Raw genomic sequence first — 20,211 nt, forward strand, 5'->3', positions numbered from 1 at the left:
TTTATAAAAACCATTGACTCAATTATTTCCAAGTTTAACATTATTTTCCATCAACTAAATATTTCAATGCAAAATACTGTTTTTCTGGCAATTAATTGAAATAAACCTGGCAACACATTCTCCTATTTTATCTAAACTATTCGTATGACTCTAGTAGCAATATGACAAGCCATATATACATTTTATTATTGGATTAGCCATATTTAAATTGTGTTTCATGTGTTTTGTTTGTTGATATTTTGTTATATTTTTTGCATTTTTCGTATTTTCCTGGCAACACAAAACCTATGTACGAAATTTACCCCAGTGTTTTTTTCGTGATTATTGTTGAAAAACCTATTGACTATCAAATTAAAAAACCTCATTGATTTAAAAACACCACTTTGGAAGTTATAGGTACGTTTATGAGGTATACTTTTATAAAAAAAATATTTTTTAAAAACACCCCTTTTTAAAATAATGGTATCAACCAAACTCCATTTTGTAATTTATTTTTTTTCTACATTAAATGGAACTCAATACATGTTGTTTACACTGCTATAAACAAAAACCGTATAATGTAAGTATTTTTGGTTAAAATAAGTATACAAGTTTGTACTTTTTCACTATAGAAAATCTGTGAAAAATGGCAAAAACAACAAAATTTGGATAATTGACCGTTGTCATGGCAACGGAGGCTAAAAATTAAAATGAATGTTGTAGATATGCTTTTTATTGAAATGTCTATTCATGGTAAAAATTTGAGAGAAATCCATTTTTTTACATCTGCCACCAAATCTTTGATTTTTACAGACAATGGCTCTTAAAGATGTATTGTCCCTTTGTCTAATTCAAAAAAAAAAAAAAAAGAATTTCGAAAAAAGTGGGTCATTTTGAAGTATCATAATAGTTATTAACTTTCACCAAAAATTAGTCGAAAAAAAAATCATTTAACTGAAATACAGACGTTTTTTTGTTCAAAAAATAACTTTGACTTCCAAGTTTTCGATCAAAACATAATTATCTCATGCAATGCGCTTGTTTGGCTACTCTGTATGTATAATCATAAAACTTCCTCACAATCTGTGTGAAAACACCTTCTCAACCGCGACAAGTTGTAAATAATCCTAATTAGCATCATGCATAATGCATACTCGTGGTTTGAAATCTTTGTTTACTTTCGCTCGTGACGATTTTCCAGACAAAATGTAATCAAATTAATTTACCTGTTAATTACGTAAACTTAATGTTTTTGGCTCGAATTTTCGACTTGAAGTGAATAACTTTAATATTACTTTGATATGGCCAATTTAAATTTAGAATATTTTGACCTTCATTTTTTGTGTTTCAAGTAACAATACATCTTTAAATTTGCGACTTAAGAACAATTCATTTTCATTGAACAGCGATTAAATATGTTGTATAATTTAAAACAAATTAAATTTTAATCAAAAGTATTTGAGGTAGGGGAGTGTTTAAACTTTTACTACAATTCCAGCAATTACAAAACTAGCAGAAAAAGACAAACATTAAAATGTAGAAACAGTTTGCCTCGTTGAAATATAACCTTTCATTATTCACCAATAATGCCATTATTTGTACCATTACACTTATAAACATTCATTATATTGTATAATATTACACGCATTGTTGTGCATGCTCCTGTTGACATTGTTATGTACAATGTCATAAAACAAGACACAATAATACAGTAAATACGATAACATCCATCTCCATCATAATAATCTTTTGTACACCTAAGATTGATTATAATTATTGAAGGTACTTTGCTAAAAGTCACAACAAAATATAGGTTATCATTATGTTGTCAATATTAACAAGAGGATCAACGATAGAATATCCCACTCACGTTTGAAATACCTTTTGAAAAGTTATGAGAATCCATTCCTCACTTGTGGATTAATCAATGATGCAGTGGGTCTATTGATAGTTTCACTATGTTGACTCATTAAAGATGAGTCTAATTATTAATAAATATTGTCAAAGTTGTATCTATGTCCTACATCGTGACATTTCTTCTTTACCACATCCCAAAGTTCATTCACCTTTGACCCAAAACATACAGAAGTCTTCTGAAGCAGACCTAACCCAGCATTAATACGCATTAATTGAATTTGTACGTTTTCGTAACGCGTGGTATCGACGAATCGTTGCTCAAGACCAAGGTGTTCATGTTTGTCCCAACATAGAAAATCTTCTAGCCTTGTTTTCAATACGGACTGATAGAGAGCGCTATCTATCTTCATTTTTAAATCTGCGTTCTTCTCAATGGTGCTACAAAAGCTGTTGACTAACATCTTTGTTAGGAGAATATCGTCATTATTAGTGTTAGCTTCTCCTCTATCGAACAGTTTATCATCTTCAATCTTAAATTAAAGTAATAACATTAATATTTATTCTATCAATATAACAGTACATTTTTAAAAAGACAGATACAAGTGTCAAACCTGACTTGAGGCTTTTATTTGGATTGCTAATTTATGTATGAGGTGTAGACAGGGGTGGCAGTTGTTTAATAAACATGATTTTGCTTTTCAACAACATATATACCTTATTTACCTTTTAAAAATTCTAACTGACTTAATTGTTATATTTTTCCAACCCATTGGCATGTCTAAATAAATAAATTGATTTAGTGTACTTACCTCCTTTATAATAAACTCTTCCGGCTCGCCTAATACTAGGTTACATAGCATCTTGTACAAGGAACATGTATTCGTTGAAAGATGGATTTCAATCATAATATCAATGGCTAATTTTAGGCCTAAGTGGGCATGGACATCCCAGTAATACCAACCTATAAATAAAAGAGATTTCTGAACTAATGATTGAAGGAAGTAGAAATAAAATCATTGGAATACAAGAATTTTCGCTGAAATATGTATCATTTCTCACTAAAGATAAGTTTGTCTTCTAAAATTTAAAGATTGTCTCCTAAAGTGTAAAATCGTCTTTTGAAAAACTTACTATCTGTGAATACGGATGGAACATGTTTAGCAAGGCTACGTATGCAGCTGGTCATAGACGCCCTCACATCCGAGTCGTTGTCTTGTAACAATTGTAGAACAGTACACCACACATTCATTGGTATATCACCTAGATAAAGATAATTTAAATAATATATTACTACCATAGATGATTGAACAATTCTAAAGCTCGATCTGTGTACACTATCAAATTTTACGCGACAACAAAAATGTGATGTGCCCATATATACATTGGTGTAACGCTCAGGCATTTTGATCGTTTTTCTACATATTTAAATGCATGTTTTTCTCCTGGGCACTTCTCTGCTATAAGCTCCTGGGCCCTGGGGTTTAGCCAGTGAGCGCTCATAACTGTTACGCCATTGCATATATCAACATAATGATGTCATATCACTACTATATTTGAGCACATCACACTTTGTTTGTCAAACTAGTTTAATAAGTAACTATTTTATTCTCGGATATTGATGAGTGGTTCAAAATATTCTAAAGGTCAATCGCAGTCCGCAGCTTCTTTGTACCTGCTAGAGATGTTTACCTAAGCAATGGTGAGGATCAACTAGAAGGAAGAGAGTGACATCGTTGAGCATTTTTGCTATCGCTAGTCTCAATTGTGTCGTGTGTTCTGCAAAACTTCTTCTTTCGATCAGTTCAACAAAACTCTTAATATAACCTCTGGCAGATTTGTCCTCAGGATCCTGTGAAGAACAATTAAAATAACAAACCTCTTACAGAATGCTAAATTAAACATTTCTAACATTTCTGTTAGTTCTTTTAAAACCAAATTACTTAATTATCTCAATATTTATTTTTTAAATAATTTTGATATTGAAAATGTGTGTAGTTGGTCGCTTTCTTGTCGATGCTTTTATTGTCGAACGTAATTTATTTATTTTTCTGTTCTGGGTTGACCAACTAGCATAGGTGTTTAGCACCTGTTTGGTCTTTCCGTGCCTCCTTTATAATTGTTTTGTCTTCTTTGTTATGTATATGGCAGAAATTGAATAAATAAAAAAATAAATAAATAAAAATAAACGCAAATAAAATAGAAAATAATAAGAATAATAATATGACGATCTTATATGGCGCTTAATGTATAAAGCCCCTAAGCGTCTCACTATTACAGTAGTCTTTTTTTGGATCAAACACGTCTGGAAACATACTCCCACAATGTTGCAGCCAGTTGTGTTTTGACCAATACCAGGTACACATTTGTACACCTGGGTGGATAGAGGCAAACTGAATCAAAGTAGTTTACCAAAGGATTCAAGTAATGCGACGAGCATTTGATTCAAACCGACGATCTCACAATCAATACTCCAACGTCCAACACACAGCGACCATACAACAGTAACAGTATTATTAAATTGGAATGTTAAATACATTACCTCAATCACAGATTCATATAGATGTGGAATCAGAACCCCTGCGACAAAAACTACTCCACAAACAAGATCATCTCTTAAAAAAAAAATGAAGAAGTTAATATACAAAACAAAGACTGCATAGTAAAAACGTTGAAATTCAATGCATTTAATGTTTGAAGTAACATATAGCATACCTAACATTCTCAGGAGTAGCTAGGCCGAGTAAGATATGAGCCAATTGTATGATTGTTAACTGCCTACCATCTTCAAAAAGCCAGGGAAAACAAAGTGTCATTGGATGAATGCCAAGAACCTCCAGTACCTGAAAGTAATGACAAAAATATGTACTGTATACTATTAAGTATGGCTGAATTAAACTTTTTATCTGTATATTCAACTATCATATTACTATCCACATGCCATACTGCTAGCCAAATCTATTTAATACAAAGTAACTAAATTACCTTTATTTTACATTCATGGTGGGTTTCTGAATACAACATGGAAACTAATTTCTTGAAAACATCCTGATTTCTGGAAATATTGAAAACTTTCTGGCAACTTTGGTTTTCACAATCAATTCTGAGATTACATTCCACATGCAATCTGTTAAAGATGTGTTCTAACACCAGAAGTCGCGCCTCATAGACTTTGGACGATAAATGTTTGGAGACTATTCTTGTGAAGTCACCAGAACTCTGTGAACCTTCTAAATTGCTTACAGTACTTGGAACCAAACTCAATTCTGTATCTTCATTTGCAAGCATATCTGACTTTCGAATGTCCGCAGAGACAACTGCTTTCATCAAGGCTACATGATCTAAGGGTAGTTCATCCGATACTGGTTCGACATCCTGATGAGTTAACCTTGCTATTTGCTCCTGCAACTGCCTAAGTTCTGGAACCAGACCCGTGGTAGTGGTTGCCATCCATGATGTTTCCATAACAAAGATGTTAAGGATATTCATAAACTCTGCTTTTGTTACAGCACATTTGTTTACACTAAAAAAAGAATTTATTTTCACAATATATTTGATATACTGTAGCGGGTAATATAACACCATATTGTCTTGGAAGAAAAACACACCAACGATTGTTTTTGTTCCGAGATGTCCCGAGTTGTTAATGAGCGCGCATTTATTGCCCTGGTATTAAACTGAGCATTCATAGTATTCAAATAGCGTGATCATAATCAAACAGCACACAAATATACTTTCTTCCGGGATTTCTCACGTGTGTGGAAACGTGTAATAAATTGGGAGATGAAACCTGGTTAAAACTTGTTACAACTTGTAACAATTAATGCAGATGTTATATATTATACTTTCTAAGACATACAGTACCTAGATCTCAACCACATGCAATCCTTGAAAGATGATATGGCTCGCTGAAGAAGCACTTCTTGTCTAACATTTAACATGTGATGATGGCTTTTGAGAGTCTGAAGAAGTTCATGAATCTAAAAACAAAAATACTGTCATTTAAAGGTCTGTCTACACCATCAAACTAGTTTTATGTGCCCAAATATGGTAGTGATGTGCCCAAATATGGTAGTGATGTGCCCAAATATGGTAGTGATGTGCCCAAATATGGTAGTGATGTGCCCAAATATGGTAGTGATGTGCCCAAATATGGTAGTGATGTGACATCATCATGTCTATAAGGGCACATCACATTTTTTTGTCAAAGTTTGATAGTGTAGACTATAAAAAAGACTAGACATAAAACGTGATAATTACTTTATAGGTTATCCATAAATACAGAACTTCTCTATGAAAGTCTCATTTACAGCCAGTTGAAAAACCTTACTTTCATCTAATAGACTATAGTAGGCCTAAATTTATTTGTTGTTCAGTTGGTTAAGCTTGCACCCTCCCCCTTTTTAAGAAAACAAATCCTGGCTACAGACTTGAACGGGGAGAAATAATATTATGATATAATAATAATAATAATAATAATATATATGACAACATCTAAAATTGTACCTGTAACAGATTACCATGAATCTCATTCTGATGGAAGTTCTGTGCTTTCTGTTGTGGAAGAGATTTGATGAGTGATTCTACCATTTTGCTGATCTCTCCGGAAGGCACAAGAGAAGCAAGAGCTCTGGCAGACATCGTTCTGGTCTTGTATATGGCACTTGAGCCACATCTTGGAGTAGAATAGAATATAAAGAAAGAAAATTGAACTTGCACAATTTCCTATTGCACAATTAGCTTTTGCTTTTTAAACGACTAACTGACCAAAATTTGTCATGATCCACTGTGCTCATGCAGGAATATTGGGATGTTTCACCACTCTCTAACTTGACACAGTTTTGATGATTTCTAGGTCCAGGCAACGACCTAGGTAGGTCGACCAATGACACAGCGATTGACCTGACCTAGGTAGGTTGTTCGCAAATCTCCATAATTAAGAGGCTACAAAGCAACAGAACTTTACAATCATCTGAACATGTCAAAAGTCTCTGCGTTATTGCGTCCCATTGCCTCTGGACCACACCCAGATTTCGAAACTGCCAACATGAAATATTTTTAGGTACAGTAATCCTGTGTATACAAACTGTCAGAGTATTACTTTATCATTATTAGGTGGTCCACCATATTATAATTTTTCTTTAAATATTATTTCTATATCAATCAATTAATACCAACCTCTGCACTAATGGAACAAACGGTGAAAGACTTAAGTTGGCATCGGACCCATCTGTTGGTGATGGATATAGCCGTGATAGAAGAAGCAAGATGGGAAAGAGGCTAGGCTGAAGGTATCCAGTGTCAGACATGGGTTGGAGTCCAAGACAAGCTGACAGTTGATCCAGAAGGAATGCATGGAGTCTTGGAAAGCGCGTAAAGAATTCTCTACCGGTCATACTAATAATATAAAGCAAAATAAAATTTAACATCAAAGTTTCTAACACAACAACTGTTTATTTCCAATTTAGTTATCATTTATTTCTAAAAGCACCAAAAAACTTGCCAATTTTTGCGTGCTAGTTCCTCTGTTTGTCTGCGAACACCAAATATGCGATTTATAAGTGCTGTGAACAACAACGTGCTGGAATTACGTACCTAAAAATAAAATAAAATAAAAAATGTTTTTTTTACACATTAAGGATCTTGTAAAAATTATTCCACTGCAGTTACTGCAGTAACTACACTTTTTCCACTGCAATACCATATGTTTTTAGTTTGTTTTATTGTAAAAGCAAAGAACTTATAACACAAGAATCTCCTGTTCGTCCGCAGCGCGTAACAATTTCGAAAGGCATTGTGGGATAGAATAGAGCTAATGGGTGGCGCCATTGTGAGCCATGGAGTAGGGCGCCCGAATCAAATTAGAAAGTCAAAATCATAGAGGGGATCTGCTAATACTCTAGGGGGGATAGAGTAATTGACTGAGGAGTAGGGCGCCCGCATCAAATTAGAAAGTCAAAATCATAGAGGGGATCTGCTAATACTCTAGGGGGTAGAGTAATTGACTTCCTAGTTTGGAGGGGGCGCTGCTCCATCCTGTGAAATGGCGTCGCCCAGTTTGACCTTTTAACCCTGTACTTCCGATACTGTGTTTTGAATGCAAATTGAAGAACAGGAGATTCTTGTGTTAGAAGTTAGTGCAGTAAACAGTATGTATGATTTATTCCAAAAAAGTATGTTAAAATAATTGCCGACTTGAGGGTAAACAAACTGATAAGTTAATACAGTAACTACAGCAGAATAATGTCGACATATTCTCTTAAATTAAATAAACATTAATTAAGAAAAAATATGAAAATGAATAAACTCATACTATATATATATATACATATACTTTGAATAGGTCATTTTGTAGTTAATCAAGTTAATCAGAAAATTAATTAGAAAACACCCCAAAGAACAATGTTTTCACTTATAAAAGAACAAAATAAATGAGTAAATTCAACTAAAAACATATTGACTTCCAGTCAACTCGACTATTTTTTTGGTTTAAATTGCAGTTTTTTCCATGTAATAATTTGTTTAAATCCAATTTTTGGTCAAAATGGCATATTTAACAGAAAAAAAGTTCTTTTTTCAGTTGGACAAATATATCTTAAAATTTTGTTAATAAAACAGGTTGTATGTTACTTACGATCCACAACTGAGATTTAAAACCTAATATTGAAGCCTTTACTCCATCAGCTATGTAAGGATACACATCTTCCCCAAGCCTGGTGTCTCGAAATAACGCACATATTATGTTGAGAGCGTGCACCTACAGTACAATTATAAATGTTTCTACTCAATCAGAGAAAAACTGAATATTTAAAATTTCTGTTTGAGTTAGAAGAATTTTAAATTAAATTATTAGGCCGGTAAAAAGTCTGTGGTCGGAGATCCGGGACTCAACTTATTTTAGGCTGGACTATAGCTAAAAATATAAAGATGCTAGAATGATGATTAGTGCCTTGGTTGTCTAACAAGGTGACTATAAATACAGCCTATACTAACTACATATAGAGAGCCTAGAAACTTAGGATTTGTACTATCAGTTAAATGAACGTAAACCAGTGTTTTTGCTGTAATGAAGTTTTTAACAAAAGCATTTTGCTTCGTGAATCGGGCTCACATGATTATGTTATGAATTTATGAAACGCAGAAGGAGACAAATATGTTTGATTTAAATTGTTGCTAGTAAAAATTGATTCTGGGCAAGTAAATATTTTAGCTCAACTATAGCATATTATTTCAACTTTTTACAGCCCTGATTAAATCAGATATGCATGACATTATATTTACCTGAGGAGCGATTTCTTGTCCGTCATCTTGTTGTGTGGGAATTGCAAGTGGGATTAGTATTGACATTGTTTCTTGTAGACTTTGCCTTCGTAATGAGCTAGGCTCTGATGTCACCAGGGCCTGGAGAAAAAAAAAGATGTCCATTTGTTCCGAGAGATATCTTTTCCATCTAGCTTACATCTGGAAAGATTTCTAGCTAATTTCATATCAGTTTTACAAAACTTTACATAGAAAAGCGAAATAATTGTATATTTTTGTATAGTTGTATAATATATTTTTGTATGGTTCTTTTTATATTTGTTTGTTTTATATATTTATATAAGGACGCCTTGATTGCTGTTTATGGTTACCCTCTTTAAATAAGGTTTAATACAAAAATGAATTAAAAAAAAAGTCGAATAAAAAAATAAATTTTCACGACTTTTAATGAAAGCAAAAACTTTTTCCTGGTCTGGTTATCCTTGTTTTTTGTTGCAAAATTCCATAATTTTAAGATCTTCAGCTATATAATTATGATTCATAAATATTATATATAACCTGTATGGTAAATGGAACACCAGCACTTCTCCTGGTTGCACAAAGCACCTCACCTCCACTACCAATGTCTTTTAGTAAATTGTTCAGCCATTTCTTGGGTAAACATTGTAGAGGGGTGACTGAACTCCTGTAAAAACATTATGTTGTGATTTATTCACTTTATCATTATGTCATTCATGAAGTAATGTTTCTTACTTTCAATGTATAAGAATTAGTTCTGTTCCTGTCCTCACCTCCATAAAACTACACAAAGTTGGTTGAAACCCACAGACGCCAACTCAAACGCTCCTCTGTGCTTCGATTCTAACAGAAGTTTAATGAAAAAGTCACCCATTTCTATCACCTGTTTGTAGAAGATAAATAAATTTGTTAAATAATGTAAAACTACCAAAGACTTATTATCGAACCATACCATATGAAACATCACCTGTTGGTGACTCAATAGCGATGGTTGTTGTTCATGCTGTTGCGAGATCATCCCCAACATTAAAGACACCTCCTTCATACTCCGCCAACAGCAGACTAACATTGCCTGTGGCGTCACCTTCATCATCGTCGAGTCTGCAGTGTGCTCAAATATTTCCAAATCATCAAGGTCGGCATCAACATCGGAAATATCTTTAGAAAAAAAAGGATGGTTATTAACAATATGATCACATAATTGGTAACATAATTAGTTTCTGCTAGATTTGATCACTACGCACATTATTAAAAGGAATTGCTAAGTATCAATAGTAAAACAAACTGCTAAGTATCAATAGTAAAACGAACTGCTAAGTATCAATAGTAAAAGAAACTGCTAAGTACCAGTAGTAAAAGAAACTGCTAAAGTACCAATAGTAATATAAACTGCTAAAGTATCAATAGTAAAATGAACTGTAAAGTATCACTAGTAAAATAAATTGCTAAAGTACCAATAGTAAAAGGAACTGCACAAGTACCAATAGTAAAAGAAACTGCTAAAGTATCAATAGTAAAAGAAACTGCTAAAGTACTAATAGTAAAGAGATGGAACTCTTACCTAGTTCATCTAGCGTTTGGGTAACTGGAAGATACCCTTCAGGTGATGAATTACATACAACAGGTGACACAACCTCAGCAACTTTGTAACATATCAACAGCAACATGTTGATAATCTGTTTGAACTTCGCGGTGACGATTTTGTCCAATTCACTGAAGTAGAATAAAATACACATAAACAATAATTATTCATAACTTACTATTAAATAGTATAGGATATACAAAACAAGAAGAATGGAGTAAAAGAATTAAACGAAGAAGATTAAAATGGTATTGACACATAATTACCGGATGATACACCATTAAACAAACAATGAAGGAACTAAAAAGAAAGTAAAAAGACCACCAGGAGGACCAAAAGATAGATAAACAAAGTCAAAAAAAGATTTAAAAGGAAAAATTTTAGACTTCAGCACAATAACAAACCATCCTGTCCAAAACAGAAAAATATGGAAACAAATCGTGGAAAGATGATGGAAAACGTTTCAAGAGTTACTATTATAAGTTTGCAGCGACAAAAAATAATGTTCTACTCTCACCTAAACTTGACATCCGCCAATAACTCTCGTATACAATGTAAAACACCATACATTGGTTTTGTTCCGGCTGCCTCTATTAAACTCCTACTTGCGACCTCGATTTGCTTCGACAACGAATCAAGCAGATCCCCCACAATGCCTTGTATGTTGTTGTGGCAACTCGCATCACATTTTACAGCTGGTTTAAGCTGTCGGCTTATAAAGCGCAGCATGAACGATGCGGTTTCACAATTATGAGGGCGTGTACTACAAGCGAGCTCAAATGCAACTTTATATAACATCGTCAGCTGTTTGATATCCTATAAAAAATAAGAATAAAAAAGAATTACACAAATTATCTATTAAATAAAATGCTATATGTGTTACTTCAAAACCTTAGAAGATTGCAGTACAACAATTAGTTCAGCTTCTTACCTGCATTCCAAGTGTCTCTTGTGATAAAGGAAGTAAGAGGTCAAAGGCCATGACCTTATCACTTTCATAAGGGTCAGCAAAACATTGTAACAGAAGTTGAACATTACTGAGACTAAATATACTGTTAACATCATACCAAGAGCACCCTGAAAAAAATGTAATTAATATTTGAGTTAACTAATTAACTAATACAGTAGAACCTCCATTAAGGAGACACCTTTAGGACCTAACAAATTGACCCTTGACCCTTAATAGGGATGTCCCTAGTGATTGGCTTCAGTGTTAAAATATATATTTCCTCTTGTTTGTTTCATGGGTAAGCTTCAGCACATTAAGTGTATTTAACTTTTTCTTTACAACTAAAGGAACAGTATTCGGTAAACACCTACCAGACAAATGTTTGCATAGATTAGAGATAGCGGTAAGAGATGACACCCTGGTTGGATAACAGGAACCTGGTTGCAATCCAGCAAACAACCTCTCTACAAACCAATCCAGGAAGTCCTAATATGGAAAAAAACCAATTTGTTAAAAAACATAAATACTGAAAATGGCTGTTATGTATGCATTCGAGTAAAGGCCCACTCGGACAGCATTGTACGATGAGGCCCGACTAACTGTTTCATCTAGAGAAAATTAAACATATTTAAAGATCTCTCGACGATCTAAAAGCTACGGCCGACACTATTTCAAAAGAACTAGTCTTGTCCGGATTCAACTCAGACAGCACTGAAGAAACAAGACGTTTTGGCAGGCCTTGTCGTATGAGGTTGTGTGAGCTTTTAGGCATGCATAGAACAGAGTTAAGATGACTCCGAATCATAGACATGATGATGTATATCACTAGCATATTTGGGCATATCACTACCATATTTTGGCACATCAAACGTTTTTTTGTCAAACTAATTTGTCAAACACATTGATAGCTTAATATAACCCCGATAGATTCCAGGGGTACACTCAGAATGCAAAGTTAGAAAAAAAAATTTATAGAAATACCTTCCCTCTGGGTTACAACAGGGCATATCAGATGTTTACTGTAATTTGTATAAGAAGCAGACACGACTGACAGAATTTAACTCAGAAAAGAGAATGTAAACATAGCTTGTGCTCCTTTTCTTACCCTATAAGCCTGTAGTCTGTCAGCGTCCTCCAATCTGAATAGGTGGTTTTGAGCTGTAACATTCTTATGATGTTGCCTACCACTGTCTTGTAGCCTAATAAAAAGCTAAAAAAATCAATTTCAATTAGCCTTTTGCAAACAAATTAAAATGCGCATACAAGAAAAAGAAATATTTGTACTCGCTATGTTGATACCTTTTTTATTAGCATCATTAATTGTTGTCTGAATGACGGTAAGTGGCTGCTCAGGTTGAAAGGTAGAAAGAATTTGATCAAATTGAAATCGCAATCTGTCAATGTTTCTCCCGTCTTCCTTGTATCACAAATCAATGCAAATGTGTCCAGACGAACCTTAGAGAAAGGTGAAAAGAAAAGAAGTCTTGACTTGTCTTCTTTTTGTTTATATTGTAGGTTGCAAAATATGAATCGGCTTCTCAAATTAGACAACCAATATATTCCGGATTACTGCATGCAATCAAATTTCTTAAGCTTGGTTCCCACTAGGACGCAACGCAAGGACATTACGTCGAATAAATCCATCGCTTGTGATTGGTAAAATCTCTTACGTTGCGTTACGTCCTTGTGTTGCGTTGCTAGTGGGAACCACGCTTAATAGGTCAAAGTTAAAAATACCATACATGTTTTCATTAAATTATTGATTATTTTAATAAACAATTCACATATTGAATAAAAACAATAAAAAACCTGATTGTTCTTGTGGCATAAAGCCTGCTTGATGGTTGTCATGTTAACAAACCCCTGCCACATTTGCTTGTTGTCACCTTTGCACTCCACTTCAATAATGTTCGAGGCCCTCACTATCTTCAAACATGTCATTAGCATACACAGCCTCATGCCTTTGTAATCTATATTTGTTGAAGCATGAGCATCCAGGGACCTAGGATTGTGAGAATCCAGGGACTTGGTACATTGAGCATCCAGGGACTTGGAACATTGAGCATCCAGGGACTTGGAACATTGAGCATCCAGGGACATAGTACCTTGAGCATCTAGGGACCTATTATCTTGAGTATCCAGGGACCTACCATCCTTACAACTTGAAGCCTGGGTATCCAGGTGCCTTTTAGCAAGAGCATCATGGTGCCTTGATGTGCAGGTATCCCATCGATTACTCTGCAGACTTTCAATAATGTACTGCGCACTTAAAGGGTTGCACTTAATCAATTTAGGAAGCGTCACCTAAAATAAAGTATATTTTTCTTAATATTATAGTCTTTCAATTAGCTCAATCTGCTAGTCCACCATCACTAACATAATCACAGAATCTTTTTCCAACATTAATACCATTATTATTTTTCAACTACATACATTCAATCATCAATATTCATTCTTATGACATCATCATCAATATCCTTATGACGACATCAACAATATCCTTATGGCATACCTGCATAATGTATGATTTATGTTGTATTGGAGGACATGTGTGCAAAGCATAGAGTAGGCCGTCAATCCAGGTTGAATGCCAAACATCAATGCAACTGCTATTCATTTTCTTCAAATGGTTCTTGGCCATCACATCAACAAGATTACCAACCTAGAAAACAAACAAACACAAATTAGACAACATAATATATGAGATATGGGAAAAACTGTACAGTCCATACTTATCAATGTTAACCCAATGTTAACCCTTTGAAGACTGACTAACTGATTGGTTAATATGGTATTTTTAATAGGTTTAGGAAAAATACATTTTTATGACTGTTAATTTTTGCAATTGTTTTGTTATGTAAAATGTTTTGCCTTCCGAAAAATTTCGATTTTGTTTGTTTTGACCTAGGTTAAAGGTCTAATGCTCGAAAAGTACAATTCAGTGACCAAAAAGTCAAATCAAATTTTATGTGACAAAAAAATGTGATGTGCCCATATATGGACATATGTCATATCACTAACATATTTGGACACGTCACTACCACTTTTTTTTTGTCAAACTAGTTTGATAGTGTAGACAGAGCTTTATACTGTAATTGAATAATATTGATTTAATGGTAAAATAATTTAACAGAGGAATAATTAAAACAAATTTTCACTTACACATGGTGAAAGGTTTTGGTCCATTACACAACCATACAATTCCTGCGGTAGTTTTGGATTTCTTTCCAAAATAAATTCTACACCAACATTTTCTACAAGGCAAGCCAGGAATGAGTACTTTCCCCGTACATGGCGATCGCTTAACATAATCTTTTGTAGGACTTCACATATGAATGCATCATTATTACAGTCTAAATTTTCCCCTGTAATTATTTGTGAATAGAGAGAACAAAATATTATATTATTTATTTACATAGGTTGAGGACAGGCACAATAGCAGCTTAGAATACTCCCACTCGACTCGAATGACAGAGGAATGGGTACGAATCCTGTCAGTTAGACAAAATACTCTAACTGCCTCGTCCTTCCGATGAGACATAAAGCTGTTGGATGACCCTGCGTTCATACATCATTGAATTGCCTACTATATGCTGACGATCTGGTTATTATGTCAAAATGATAAGTTTATATTTATTATGGGTGCAAATGATCCCGATATCATCAAGCCAGTTATGAAGTATGTATGTTCGGCATTTGAAAGGCTCGACTATTCAGGTCTCCACCTGATACTGAGCGACATTTATGCAACATACATGTTCATTGAATGCTTTTATTATTGCTGTTACTATTATATCTATGTTCATTTTTGTATATGTTAATAAATTCGAATTAATTATTGTCATACATTTTCTTTTTAAATGTACTTTTGTCTTCCTTAGATAGAAATAAACACTCACTATAAATAACCATTTTCCTGTGAAGTTTAACGATGTTGCTAAAAATAGCATTAACTTGATGCCTCATACACTGTGAAATAAAAAAGAAATATTTGTAATTAACATTGAAATACAGAGCATACAAGTATAATCCCATGTTCGAGTATAATCCCATGCTTAAGTATAATCCCATGACTAGTATTATCCCATACTCTAGTATAATCCCATGACTAAGTATAATCCCATGCTCAAGTATAATCCCATGCTCAAGTATAATCCCATGCTCAAGTATAATCCCATGCTCAAGTATAATCCCATGCTCAAGTATAATCCCATGTTCGAGTATAATCCCATGCTTAAGTATAATCCCATGCTTGAGTATAATCCCATGCTCAAGTATAATTCCATGACTAGTATTATCCCATGCTCAAGTATAATCCCATGTTCGAGTATAATCCCATGCTCAAGTATAATCCCATACTCGAGTATAATCTCATGACTAGTACAGTATAATCTCATACTCTAGTATAATCCCATGCTCGAGTATAATCCCATACTCGAGTATAATCATATACTCGAGTATAATCTCATACTCTAGTATAATCCCATGCTTAAGTATAATGCCTTGCTCAAGTATAATCCCATGCTCAAGTATAATCTTATACTCTAGTATAATCCTATGCTCTAGTATAATCCCATGCTTGAGTATAATCCTATACTCGAGTATAATCTCATACTCTAATATAATCTTATGCTCGAGTATAATCCCATGCTTGAGTATAATCGCATACTCTAGTATAATCCTATACTTGAGTATAATCCCATGCTCAAATATAATCCTATATTCAAGTATAATCCCATGCTCGAGTATAATCCCATGTACTATTGTATTTGAAAAGAGGGGGTTTTCAGTGTGTTAATAGGGACTTTACGAAACAGGACGGACATCCTAAAATCATATACAGTCCACATAGTCGTTTTATTAGTTACGCACCCTTGCGTTAAGACGACGACCGGCAGTATTTCTCTCCCTCCCCCGTCTCGCAGTGTGGGGCCCTTCTGAATAAAATGACAGAATTTCATGCTAAGCTCCGCCCACTTTTTAAAGCTCATGCATTAATTATTCATGAGCACCATCCTCGTGGCTTCCCGTCCTGTTTTGTAAAGTCCCTATTAATGGCTGTGGTGGGCCTTTCAATATCTCTTACGTCCACTGGATGGTCCCAGTTGGTCCAACAATACTCTAATAACTTCTGCCGAGTGTCTTTGTACTCTGTGTAGCCTCCGTCTGTAAGTAAACTGCCCTGTTTAGTTTCCATTGAAGTCAATGCACACGTTGTCCATAATGCAAGCGCTCTGGCTACTGATAGCGCTGAGAAGGACTCTATCAACCTGTACAGGATAGATTTTTAATAATCATTAACAGGAGAATAAATTTCCACCTGCCTGTTAGTGGCAATGACTTGCTGTTAGTGTGGAGAATTTTAAATTAACGAAATAAATTTGATTGACGATGAATTGCTTTCCATGATGTGTTATAACAATGAGTAACATTTGTCACACAATCTATACATCTATACTCTTCAAAGCGAGTCATTTTACTATAATTTTAAGCTCATTTTTAATCGTCACTTCAGGTCCAATTTTTTCATTTGATAGGGGATTTAAATTGTGATTGTTCATCTTGGCTTTTTTATCTAACTACTGCCATATTTATGCATCATTTACCTTAGCTAGCCTCCATTATTCATTTTCTATGAACTTTGAACTGTGTAATACAGAAAATATTCATAACAGGAAACCGCATGAAAAAAGACCATTAGAAAGGCCAATAAAATTAGACTTAGTGTCTCTGTCTACACTATCACACTTTATGTGATGTGCCCATATTTGTATGCGATGATGTCACTACCATATTTGGGCACACCACACCCTTTTTGTCAAGTTTGATATTTGGGCACACTATACTTTTTTGTGAAACTAGTTTGATAGTGTAGACAGGGCTTTACAGTCTACCAGGCATTCACTTACAGACTAACAAGATTCCAAATTTGCTTAAACATCATATCTAGAAGTGAAGCACCAACATAACTGTTGACTTCATCGTCTGTGTGATGTCTGACCAACTCTTCATTTGGTACCGTCGCCAAAACACCCTGGCAAAAAAACAACTTTGATAGTGGTGATAGAGTATCATAGTCAAGTAGTTTAGACTTCATCAAACTGGAAACTTCCTTTGGTAGTTGTTGGTCAGCAAAGAGCTGAGTGATTTGAATTATAGTCATACCTGCAGCATTTTGACAATCTGCAGAAAAAATATCTGCAAGAGAAATTGGGGGAAAAATGACAAAAAATGTTCACCCAAAAACATTAAACTTTGAGGAGTTGGGTAGTCAAGTGGTTAGGAAACTTGACTGTCATACAGAGAGACCTTGGTTCAATTTCCGACAACTCCCAGTCTACTCAGCTGTAAATGAGTACCTAGTTGAAAATACTAGAGAGTATAAGGGGGTGTGGAAAAGAACTGGTCAACCTGCCACATAACGCCGAGCTCCTAACAGCTCATTACCCTACTGTATGTTCAGAATTGAATACGGGATCTTTACCTTTACTACATTACTGTAAGTTATGTAAAATTTTTAATTACAAATTATGTCTTTTTTACATTTTACACTTTATAATGATTGTCTTTAGTTTAAACTTTCTTAATTTTAGAGCTTGTTATTAAGTATTACTAGTAGGTTGGACTAACAGTTACATGCAGATTTTAAACTTTCTTAATTTTAGAGCTCCTTATTAAGTATTACTAGTAGGTTGGACTAACAGTTACATGCAGATTTTAAACTTTCTTAATTTTAGAGCTCCTTTTAAGTATTACTAGTAGGTTGGACTAACAGTTACATGCAGATTTTAAACTTTCTTAATTTTAGAGCTCCTTATTAAGTATTACTAGTAGGTTGGACTAACAGTTTCAGTTACATGCAGATTTTAAACTTTCTTAATTTTAGAGCTCCTTATTAAGTATTACTAGTAGGTTAGACACCCGGTTAGACTAACAGTTTCATGCAGATTTTAAACTTTCTTAATTTTAGAGCTCCTTATTAAGTATTACTAGTAGGTTGGACTAACAGTTACATGCAGATTTTAAACTTTCTTAATTTTAGAGCTCCTTATTAAGTATTACTAGTAGGTTGGACTAACAGTTACATGCAGATTTCAAATTTGCAAACAAAATTTTGTATTGAACTGGCAAAAGCTTGAAATTGAAAGATTTAATAAGTGGTATAACGGCTATGAGTGTTCACTGACTAAACCGAGGGGCCCTGGAGCTTATGAGCAGTGCCTAGAGAAAAAAACAGGCGTTAAAATATGTTGAAAAACGTTAAAAACGCACGAGGCCTCCAGGCGTTAAAGGGCCACTTGGGTTCCTAAACCAAGGGCCTCAGGCCTCTGCGTTACACCACTTGATTCAATTCATCAGAGCTTTGAATGCAGCAAAAAATGTCAGGCTCCGCTACTAATCAATTATCTTAATTAACAACTAAATAATTACCCTCTTTCAATATAAGACATGCATTACTGTGAATGTTTTCAAGATGACCTCTTAATTTGTCGCTATTAACCTTTGACATCTCTTGACGTAATGCAGAGGAACATTTGTGTACCAAAACTCTTGATGTTTTCATTGTTGCTAGGCAATGATGCATGCTCTCACTCTGGCTAATGGAAGTCACTTCAGTATCATTCCTATTTATAATATTCATTCATTATTTTACATATTTGGAAAAAAAAATCCTTCAGTTTCCTGTATATTGTAAAGAGATGTTATTAAAACATGCCATAAAATACTCATTACAACCTACAATAACAGCCTAACTTCATTATTAAAACTGGTCAATTATAGGCCTCTACTGTTATTAAAATACATCATTACAACCTACCATAGCAACCCAACTTCATTATTAAAACTGGTCAATTATAGGCCACTACTGTCATTAAAATACATCAATAAAATCCACCAGAGCAAACTTCTATTTTTAAAGACATTATTAAAACTGGTAATAGGCCACTACTGTTATTAAAATACTATTATAACTGTTATAGCAAACTATCTTAACAATTTCATTGAAAAAAAATACCTTATTCTTGTTAAGTAGAAATGAAGAGCATCTTGGACAAGCGTAAATACTGAAAAAAACAAAACCACAAACATAAAAACCATGTTCAGATAATATTAATTAAATATACTGTAAATCTTCTAATTGTAACCCTGGGTTATTATTCTTTGATTGTTTTTTAGGGTGGGTTACTATTAAAAGGGGGTTACTATTAGAGTAGTGGGTTACTATTACTAATCATAAATTAGGCACCTGGAAATAATAACCCACTCCCAACTTTTCTGGTCAGCAACTCATAGCAAAACAGTACGAATAAACACATTTGGTTGAACTCTAACTTTATTTTATAAACTCAAAAACACTCAATCCTCCTCCATTCTCGAAATCAACATGCATTATCTCCTTATTTTCAAAATATGGCTGCATCATAATAGTGACCCCCATGGGTTAATATTAGAGTGTGGGTTAATATTAGAGTGTGGGTTACTATTAGAGTGTGGGTTACTATTAGAGTAGTGGGTTACTATTAGAGTGTGGGTTACTATTAGAGTAGTTGGTTACTATTATAGATTG

The 20,211-nt window shown here is 34.0% G+C and overlaps 1 protein-coding gene across 1 annotated transcript; it reads right to left on the reverse strand.

The window, feature by feature from the left end:
* LOC140060922 (tRNA (32-2'-O)-methyltransferase regulator THADA-like) lies at window positions 1-19,742 on the reverse strand. The gene is made up of 30 exons (XM_072107293.1): window positions 19,660-19,742; window positions 19,074-19,267; window positions 17,552-17,840; window positions 16,729-16,912; window positions 15,542-15,611; window positions 14,805-15,007; window positions 14,155-14,304; window positions 13,452-13,946; window positions 12,942-13,097; window positions 12,748-12,852; window positions 12,014-12,128; window positions 11,625-11,770; window positions 11,211-11,509; window positions 10,673-10,824; window positions 10,079-10,269; window positions 9,885-9,994; window positions 9,652-9,778; window positions 9,115-9,234; window positions 8,468-8,590; window positions 7,337-7,428; window positions 7,012-7,230; window positions 6,340-6,508; window positions 5,698-5,813; window positions 4,819-5,356; window positions 4,549-4,676; window positions 4,376-4,448; window positions 3,526-3,685; window positions 2,968-3,096; window positions 2,646-2,797; window positions 1-2,366 (listed from the first exon to the last, which is right to left on the reverse strand). The coding sequence occupies exons 1-30, from the start codon at window positions 19,740-19,742 to the stop codon at window positions 1,968-1,970; spliced, it is 5,487 nt and encodes a 1,828-aa protein (XP_071963394.1). The 3' UTR covers window positions 1-1,967.
* Window positions 19,743-20,211: the final 469 nt, after the last annotated feature.

The sequence above is a fragment of the Antedon mediterranea genome, chromosome 10, assembly GCF_964355755.1.
Source record: "Antedon mediterranea chromosome 10, ecAntMedi1.1, whole genome shotgun sequence".
In the NCBI taxonomy this organism is placed as follows: domain Eukaryota; kingdom Metazoa; phylum Echinodermata; class Crinoidea; order Comatulida; family Antedonidae; genus Antedon; species Antedon mediterranea.

Bases quoted from the DNA above. Each gene is read 5' to 3' on its own strand.
- LOC140060922 (XM_072107293.1), bottom strand. From the start codon at position 19,742: ATGGTTTTTATGTTTGTGGTTTTGTTTTTTTCAGTATTTACGCTTGTC. The intron at 19,268-19,659 runs GTATTTTTTTTC...TATTATAAATAG, and splicing joins TTCTACTTAACAAGAATAAG to GAATGATACTGAAGTGACTT. The intron at 9,995-10,078 runs GTGATGTTTCAT...TTCTACAAACAG, and splicing joins CGCTATTGAGTCACCAACAG to GTGATAGAAATGGGTGACTT.